This window comes from Anopheles coluzzii, chromosome 3 (genome assembly GCF_943734685.1).
Source record: "Anopheles coluzzii chromosome 3, AcolN3, whole genome shotgun sequence".
Lineage (NCBI taxonomy): Eukaryota > Metazoa > Arthropoda > Insecta > Diptera > Culicidae > Anopheles > Anopheles coluzzii.
Genome location: NC_064671.1, coordinates 15,122,773 through 15,132,836, shown reverse-complemented (window position 1 = coordinate 15,132,836; position 10,064 = coordinate 15,122,773). Strand labels below are relative to the sequence as shown.

General features: G+C 44.9%; 1 protein-coding gene across 1 annotated transcript; it reads left to right on the top strand.

The window, feature by feature from the left end:
- Positions 1-5,210: 5,210 nt before the first annotated feature.
- On the top strand, positions 5,211-9,843 carry LOC120959920 (uncharacterized). Its single transcript, XM_040383691.2, has 8 exons — positions 5,211-5,555; positions 5,622-7,155; positions 7,650-7,987; positions 8,183-8,380; positions 8,835-8,918; positions 8,993-9,393; positions 9,469-9,601; positions 9,670-9,843. The coding sequence occupies exons 1-8, from the start codon at positions 5,478-5,480 to the stop codon at positions 9,835-9,837; spliced, it is 2,934 nt and encodes a 977-aa protein (XP_040239625.2). The 5' UTR covers positions 5,211-5,477; the 3' UTR covers positions 9,838-9,843.
- The last annotated feature ends 221 nt before the right edge of the window (positions 9,844-10,064 follow it).

Here is a 10,064-nt window from a genome sequence, read left to right as displayed (position 1 = left end):
TATTGGTTGGTTCCCATCAATTTTTGGTGGGTTCCCATGTTTGTTTGGAGCGTTCCCACGATTTTTTGGTCGTTTCCCAGAATTTTTTGGTGCAATTGTATTGATATCCAATCGGAAAATACCAATAAATTATGGGAACGAACCATAAATCTATGGGATACGACCAAAAAATCATGGGAACTGACCAATAAATCGTGGGAAACCCTGTATATACACTTGGTTAATTTACTTACATGAACTACACTATTTTTCTTGTTCTTATTTGGCGTTACACAGCTTGACACATTGGTGTTTAGTTCTGTGCAACGTTTCAGTTCTATGTAAAGGAGGTTTGATCCATGCAGAGTATTAAACCATGTCAGGTTTTAATGTTGGCTGTAGAAATGTAGACATCACAATATTGGATTATTTATAAATTATTGAATATTTTAGAGCTTCACAAAGATTAAATAATATACTATGAACTCAAAACTGCTTACACCAGTTCTTCATGTGGGTTCCAAAGATGCAATTAACAATAAAAAATAACATTACAATTTACTGAATCTAGTCCGTAGTGCTTGTTAATGCTTTCAAACGGACAAAACAATAATATACACGGGATAGCTGTAATACATCGTTTAACTTGTATTAGACATCTATCATTTAAAAACAGTCTACACAAGCAACCCATGCCCTATCACCTAAAACTTTTCCGCTAAGTAGTGCCGCGACCTGACGCGCGCAATTTAATAGGGGCAGATTTTGTTTGCATACGAGCGACACGTGTCCCTCTGCTTCCCGGTACTAAATTTGGCTCATCTTGCAGTTTAAATATTTATGGAAAGAATTCATTTTCCCCAGCAAACTTTCGCTCCGTATTTGCAAACCTCTCCACTCCGACAGAGTTTTTTTTCGTTTCCTCTTCTTCGCTGCACAAGTTTCACATTCTCCAAGCATCCATGCATTGTAACGTGCAGGCCGTAGTAGCATCAGCGCATTCCAAGGGTACACTAAACACCGCTGCTTTCTGCAAGGCAAGGCAAGTGAATCGATCTGGCCGGTTTCCTAATTCTCGGCACTTCCAACGTTCGAAGGTTTTACCCAAACCTCCGAAAAGTTACTACTTCTTCACTTTGCTCAAGCCGTGCTGGGTCGTGGGGGTTTCTTGGGATCCGTCCTATCAGAGAACCGTCGCTGTACCGAGCAGCTGACAGCTGCAAGATAGATACGGGACTGGCATGCTAACACACTCGGTGGGCAGGCATTTGGGTAGAGGTAGGGAGCAAAGGTACTATGCTTACACACACATACACAGTAGCAAACATACACACATACACACACGGTGGCTCACAAAAAGCGTACACATTCCCGGTCGGCATGAAGAGCTAAGAAAATATATAAAGTAAAATGTAAGAGTTTGCACATGCACTACAGAAAACGGTCGTCTCCCAGCACTGCTCCGGGAGGCTCCCTCTCCGCTACTCCCTGTTTCCCCCAAGCCGATCCGTCTTTTAAGCTGCCGACACTGCCCGGATACATACCCGAAGGAAAGACAATCATGAAGAAAATTTTAAATTTATCTTTTCGGTAAAAGTTTCGTTTCTAGTTCATTTATTCCCAAAAACCTCCCCAGCCAATCCACGGCTCAGGCAGGGTGCGGGCTCCTGGAAGCAGCGGAGCTGGAACATAGCCGAGGAAAGCAGCCCGGCACGGAGACATTCTAACGCTGGTGCGCGTAGACGGTAGCACGTCACGGTTTGAGTGGAATGGGGCCGGGTAGCCCGGTACCAAGTTGCTAAGGTCTTATGCAACGAGATCCCTTTGAACCCCTTTTAGGTTCGTTTACCCAGCCGGGAAGAGGATGTTTTGCGCATCTTGCGATTGTCTTAGGACAGGCCGGACTTTGTGCAAAGAGGTTTGCTTCGGGAGGGTCCGGCTCAAGCAGGGACTCGTGGTCTCGGCAGGCCTCATGATGGTGTCGCTGTTGGCAGTTTGAATTCGTACGGTGTGTGTGTGTGTGTGTGTGTGTGTGTGTGTGTGTGTGTGTGTGTGTGTGTGTGTTTGCAAAAGGGAGCTGGATTGTGGTAGGTAGGACATTACAGTGGGTAAAGAATCATCAGCATCCGGAAGTCAAAGTGAATGGGATGAAAAGTCAGACAAAGCTTTCTGCATGAGCGCTGGGCGTGGAGTGGGACGTTTTGTTTGTGTTTTCGTTTGTGTGTAAAGCCGTAAGATGTTTTAAAGTAAAATGATTTAGGGGAGTTAAATTTAGAACAAATATTACGATTAAAGAGAATTAATTGAGTGAGACATTAAAGAGATAATGAGTAAAAAGTCGCAATATGAAGAAGCATAGCAACGACTGTAAATGATTTATATGATTTTAATATTGAAGTAAAACGTTATATTTTTAAATATTATGTACGTCATGATTTAAAAAGAGTAAAAATGTTCGAAGTTCGAAGAAGATTCGATACATCCAAGAAGAAAAAAATAGTTTTTGATCGAGCAATTTGCATATTCAAAGATTCAAAGATGAAACATAGTTTTTAAGATCTTTATTATACATATTCTATTACACATTATTTGACTTTTAACTTTTTTTAACTATTAACTATCAACTTTTTTCTACAAGTGCTCAGAATTTTGCCTCAAAATGTTGTCAATTGTATGTTACGAAATCAGAAATCGATGAATCGATAAATCATTAATTTTGAACATAACGGGGAAGGTCCATTCTGGGCTTGAACTCATGGCAGGCATGTTATTAGGTCGTTCGAGTTGACGACTGTACCACGGGACCGCCCCGGAAATATGTATAAAAACATCGAATCGATTCCGACAAAAACTTCATCTTTCCCATCACTAGTTTAGTGGGTTATTACTGATGTCACCCAGTGCTGAATAATTAATGTAAAATAGTTGTTAGATTTTGCTTTAAAATTTACATGAAAGTCAAGAAAATGTAGCAGAAAATACCGACCACATAGTTCGCTTCAATGTGTAACCAATCGCTAATTAATCAAGCTTATCTACTCACCCCAACGAAATAACGCCTATAACTCGCTCTGTACCGGAGCACAACCTTCACGACATGTTTGTTGCTAATTTCTTATGTTAATACTGTGAAACGTGTTCCGGTTTTTGGTGCGGTGGGTATGCTCTCCCTCCCAGTATCAATCAGCCGATCACAGATGAAGCCAACATAAGGCCGTTTCAACACGGTTCCGACGAACCCGGCCTTACAAACGGGTTCCCTTGCTCCCATCCTTCCCACCCGGGTGACAAATTTATGTTGCTGGTGTTAGCAAAAGCAAATATTTGTATTGGAATATGTATTTCAGATGTGTGTGTTTTTGTCTCCCACCCATCTCACACGGCATTGCCATTGCCGGCACACTTTGCCGGGTTTTTACACCACCCGGCTGCCAGTGCCTTAGTGTAATGAATGTCTCCATTTGCTTCTTGCTGTCGTCGGATGGTGTGTGGTGTTGTGGCTTAATTTGGTTGGCGTCTCTCATTTAAGGACTCGTGTCTGCACTATTTCCAAAACATCTCTCCCCTGCACTGCCCTCTTCCCACACATTAATTGCTGCGGACACACGCAGGTGGATGATGGGTGTTTCAGTGCGTACGGTGGCCTCCCGGTTGCCATGCCATGCCTGTGAAGCTGTGTATGTGTGCCGCCGAGTAAACAAACAATAAACTCCGGTACAAAATGTTTATTCTTCTAGAGAAGCGAAACCGCAAACGTGCACCCGGGAGCTCGGGAAAATAGTTGGATGCTTCTTCTTAATTAACAAAGTTTACGCTTTCAATTATAGTTCGGGGTTTTTGTACCGGGGCCGTCGCGGATCGGGCTGCGAATTGGTAACAAAATCGGCTGACACGGGGGCTGATGGGTTTGTGGGATGGGATCTGTTTGTTTCGTGTCGGTGCTGGAAGCCGAGAAAGTGTTGACAAGTCATCGTGATACCGAAGAAGCAGTTCGCTGAGACTGCTAGGCGATGGAGCTTCGTTAAGGAATCGACGATAAGAAACCACGATGAGATGATTAGAGAAAATGTGAAATTGAAGAAATTTTATTCTGATAAATTAGTGACAGTAATTAAAAAAATAATAATTCAAGTAAATTGGTACGTAGTCTAATCGTTTGCTTAGAATTGTTGGCAAATAACGTTGCGCCGTGAAGAGCGAAGCCTAGTTGATGTAGCTAACAAGATGTAATTAATAACTAAAAACACAAGGCGTAGGCGTCGTCAAGATCGAATATTTTTGTGTAAGGAGAAATTTGTTTCGTGTAATCGAGGATCATCGGGTCAATTAGGATTGGCAGAAACTGATTTCATGATTCTTGCTTTCTTAAGTAATCTAAATAACATTACAAATGGTTGTTAAACATTCCTGATAAACGAGGTTTGTTTGGTTTTTGCCGTGAAACTGATTGAAAATAATTTAGAACTTGTACTAGCCCTCAAATACATGAAACGCCTTTTATAATATCTGTATGTCTTGATTTTCCTACAAAATTAGAGGATTTTCTTTTTAAAATAAGTGATAAAGTTATATGAGAGCCGGTCTCGTAGTACAGTCGTCAACTCGTACGACTTAACAACATGCCCGTCATGGGTTCAATCCCCAAATAGACCGCGCCGCCATACGTAGGACTGACTATCCTGCTATGGGGGGGAATCAATTAGTCACTGAAAGCCAAGGCCACTAGTGGGTACAGGCAGGCCTTGACCGACATCGGTTGTTGAGCCAAAGAAGAAGAAGAAAGTTATATGATAAATATTGCCATAATTAACAGGTTTTGAATGTAATAGAAACTAACATTCCCGGGGAGGTCACGTGATACTTTCGTCAACTCGTATGACCCAATAACATGCCCGCCATGGGTTCAAACCTAGAATAATGGACCTTCTCCCCGTAGCAAGGATTTGACTATCCAGCTTTGTGGTAATGAATTGAATTGAACATGTACTGCATGGCGGATTATAGGCAAACATTCATATTGTACTTTACTTGGAACAATAAGATATGACATAGTTTTAGAAGAAGAGCTGAAAAGAGATTTGAACGGAGACAATAATCGAAAAACGGCTAAAGAATCGTGCACACAGTCAAGACATAACTCAGGAAACCTAGCACATTGGATGAACATTACAAAACAGATCTAAAGGTGCACTTTTTTAGGTATTTAAGGAATGATTTTTACTCTACATCTGTAACATCAACAGAGATTTGGATGCATCAGCATGCATACCAGAAAAACATAACGATTGCAAAATAGTCCTTTATTATGGGTGAATAAATAAACCGATGCACCGTTGGCATGGTTAGGCGGTCCTCTGTGCGCGCAGTGTAAACAACGGAGTATTCAACACTCACTTAGCAACGTGTTTGTTTGCGAAAGTGGGGTTAAAATTCCTGCAAATACACTGCAAAGGTATGCCCGGAAACGGTCACAGCTCAGTTACGAAACGTTCATCAAGATGTCCACGCGGAAAAGTGCCAGTTCGCTCCTCCCGGGAACCAATCCCAGCACATCAAGCCATCGTTCTGTGCTGCAGGTAAGACTTGAGTTGGACGGAATTTGTACGAAACTATTTACGTATTAACAACGATACTGTTAACAGGGAACGAAAAATTTCGTCTGGAACCGGGAGGAAGTGTCATCGAACTTACCCTACCAAAATCACAACTATGAAATCCCCTACAATAAGCCCCCGAATGAGGTTAACTTTATGGGTGGTCTCGGCAGCAAGAAGCCCAACTATCGCTCCAAGCTGCACCCGCAACGGTTCTCGACCGTGCAGAAGCTGATGAGGATGCGTACGTCCAACCGCATACTGGAAACGTTGACGGAAGATTTGCGCAATGTGAACCTCTGCCGGCATCGAGGTGACCAGCGGCGCAAGGCACAAAACGTGACCGAGTTTATCAAGAAAATGACGGACGAATTGCAAACGGCGGGCAATATCGAGCACTCCACACCGTCCGACCAGTCGGACGTGTTGCGCTGTACAGTGCGCAAGAAGATGACGAACGATGATTACCGCGAGATGATCAAGCGGTTGGACAAGATCCTGCTGGAAGACGATCGACCGTCCGCCGGTCAGAACGTTTCGTTCCGCGATTGGGCAATGCGCGAGCGGTACAACTTTCGCAACCGCAACAACATCGCGATGATGAAGCGCGAACGCGAAACGCTGGAATCGGAACTGTGCTCCTCGGTGGACACCCGCTCGCACGAGTACATCTCGAACGAGGGGCGGCGCGTGACGAAGGTGCGCCGCGCGACCAAGATCCCGCACGTGGAGGGCCACATGTACGGGCCGTTCACGCAGCTGCCGGTGCAGGATCCGCTGCTGGAGAACGAAACCAAGTTCGGCATCCCGCTGAGCCTGCTGGTGCGGTCGTACCGCGAGATGGACACCAAGAAGGAAGGTGAGCGTAACCTAATCGATACCCGCCTGTCTCACATGAGGATTCCGTTGTGTCCGAAAAGCAGCGACTCCTCCGAGGACGAGGACCAGATGGAGGAGGTCAAGATCCTTTCCTTCCTGCGGACGCCCTACTTCCCCATCCCGACGATAAAGCGGCAGAAGAAGAAGCGCAAGGACCGGCTGCGCAGCCGCTGGCTGCAGAAGAACCGGCTGAAGCGCATCACCATGCTGCTGTACGATCGGTCGCTCGAGAACATGCGAGCGGGTCGGCGCCGGAAGAAGGGTAAGCACTATGAGGGGGGCGGTGCGAGCTCTTCCCGTGGTTCCAGCAGTGGACGGTCGCGGACAGAGTGTAAAGGTTCGAAGGTGGACGAGCCAGAACCGGTGAAAGTGGTGAGTGAGCAGCGGCAGCGATACTATCGCTTCATCGAGCAGAAGTCACAGCAGTTTCGCCGGATGTACGACGAGGGGTTGGAGCGGCGTATGACTAGCTTTCAGGATTTTAAGGCGTGCGAAACGGCCTCGGAAGATAATCTGTCGGAAACGAGCAGGAAGAAGGCGAAACTGCAAGGGCTGCGGGTGGAGGAGCCGAAACCGGTGGTGGAGAAGCTGGAGCTTCGCTTTCCGCCGAATCGGTTCAAGAGCCTGTCGAAGAATGACACCCGGAAGGGAGCGTTTTACATCGATCCGGAGTTTTACGACAAAATGCGGGACTTTAAGCGATGTGAGTATATAGTTTTTGTCGACTTTAGTAACACTGTTCAACATGTTGTTGGAGGTAAATCGGTTATAAAAATCAAATAATTGTTTCATCTAAAACTGATCATAAATCGTCGATTAGAAATCGATTAGAGATAGAGAGAGAGACTAAAAGGTTTGAAGTGTGATGCTTAATGAAATCAAGTTTTTTTAGTTACTACTTATATACGGTGAGAAAATAGGTATAAAATGGTTATAAGATATAAATCGGTTTTTGATAGACGGGTTTTAATGAGTACGCTTCCGACATGAAATGCTAAAGGAGACACACTTGACCTAAATTCTGCTACAGGTCTTAAAATCATCTTTTTGTGTCATAAAGATAATTGTTAAAAGTTTGGCTGAAATACTCATTAGTCTATTTAATTTACATTTTATGTTAGAACACCTTTCTTGATTTTTTAATGTTTTTCTAAAACAACAACTTTACTCACCGTCAATCTGCTTCCACCTGTTTAGACAAACAACGCTCCAAGTATTACACCAGCCTGATGCGTTCCCGACCCGACATACGCCAACGGCTGCAGGTTAACGCGCCCGAGTTCGAGGAGGAACAGCTTGGCGCGAAAACGAAGTACTACAGCCGGCTCGCCACCGAATGGGACAACTACTACATCCACGAGCTGCGCTACCGGCCCCGGGTGCGTAAGTTCTGCCCGAAAACGGACATCCTCAACATGCGCGACCAGCGGCGCAAGGTGTTTCTGAAGTATTTCATCGAGGAGAATCTGTTGCAGCGCCGGGCCCGGCAATCGCTCGAGCGTCAGTATGCGAATTGGATTAAAAACTTTTGCAAGGTACGGGGTAGTGGAACGCACGATGGACGTTGTTGTTGAACGAAAAACGAAGCAAACGAACGGGGTAAAGTTTGGTTATTACTTTGAAATTCGGTTTCCTTTTGCCGGTCCGGTTGCCGTCCCTGCATCGTCTCTGCCACCGGAACGACCGAACCTCGTGCTGCTGCTGAACGTACGTTCAACGACCTTTTCCAGCGCATAAGACCGCTGTTCAAAGTTTGGAAGGAAGAAGCATACTCGAAGCTGGTTGCAGCCATTGACCAGGAAAAGGAAGCAACGCAGGAAACGGTCCGCCTGCGGACGCTGCTTCAGAATCGTCAAAACAAGATGGATACCATTACGGAGCGTATACTGCTGCTGGAGCAGCGCTGGACTAAGGTTATGCAAATTAGGGTAAGGCAGAGGAAATGCAGGTAAACTGGAGGTGATTTCATCCACTCCGCCCCGGGGCAGCTTTGATGGGCAAACGTATCGCAAAAAGAGAATTCCTGCGAGTAACTTCCGGGAAAACCCGAAAGCACTGCCCGCTTAAAATACTTTTGATTCTCGCTAGTGTTTGGGCCGTCCGTTGGAGTGTTGATGTTAGTTGATGGATTTGTTTTACCTCTCTCCACCTTGTTTTCGGAGCTGGAAAGACGTGAAGGTGGGACAATTACGGTTGTTTGTTCTAGTATACTGCTAGGGCTGGCGAGCGGCAAGTGATTGTTCAGATTAATTGAAACAACCTGCTTGAGGAAACTTTTGGGAGTCGAGAGATCCTCTCCCCCAGTCCGAAGAGTTGCTGTCAAAGTTTAAGGTTTTCGAGAATTGGGTGTGTAATTGTTTGCTGTTTGTTCCGAATTCCCAGAATTACTATTACTTGCTGATGGATTCTCAATGGCGCCTGGCGAATGATTTCTTCCATCGAGCACCGGATGGATCGTTGTACACGGTACGGCATAAAGCATCTTTCACTGCCGGGGCGGAACTAAACCCCAAAAATTCATATCTTCTATCTTTCCTCAGGTGTTGGAAGCGATCAGGAATTGTAAATCCCTGTTTATACGCACCGAGGGTAGAAATATTGGAACGGAAATAGCGGCATTCTATGTGGAAAAAACGTTCCCCGAGCTGGAGCGCTTGCCGGGTTGCGAGCCGGATGTGGCGCTGCTGCAGCGTGGTCTGGCACAGCTGAACCTGCGCACGATCGATCTGATAAACAAGTACAACCAGAAGCTGATGGTGTTTAGCAAGATTGACTATCACTACAAGGAGGTGCTGGAGCAGTTCCCCCGTTACTTCACCAACCATCACGATCTGCTCAATCTGTACGGGGCGAAGGTGGAGTCGATACAGAGCAAGAATGAAACGTTGCGCACTGAGTTCTACAATCTGATGGGAGAACCACTGAAAATGACGGTTTTCAAGTAAGTGGTTGAGTTTGAACAGTGTGGAACATTGTTTTTTTTTTATGTTCTGCAATTTTATTTTACAATCTACAGTAAAGTGATGCGCATTACAATATCCGCCGTCGGTCAGCTGTATCTGTTTGTACGCAAGCTGCAGCACCGGCAGGTTGAGATCGTTGAAATAGCTGCCAAGGATAAGCTGTCCGCTATACATCAACACATAATGGTAAGTAAAGATGCTTGTAGAAGTATAGAAACTGAATCTTTATGAACATATCCTGTAACCATTTGAAGGATCTTCTTTCCGAGCTGGATCTACTGCCGCTTGATGTACTGAAGGAGGCAGAAAAGGAGGCACGCAAAAACAGGAAAACACTGTTCCGAGAGGCGAACGAGGCGTACAAGCGCAAGATGGTGCTGGATCTGTTGAGAAAGCAGCTTCGGTTCCATGTGAGGAAGTGAAGTGGAATGGCTTCATTAGAATGAACTTTTACTTGGCGTGGAAGCTCTAATCAATTCGTATGCGTTTTAATTACTTTTAAAATAGTTTTTAATCCTTTTTCTTTCTTAATTGTTGATGAGAGTCTCACTGCATGTTTGGATCATGATAATAAAACTTTTTACATTTAGAAACATTTATTTTAACATGAAGAAAAAAGTGTTTTATTATTTCCTTTTCTGACTGTGGG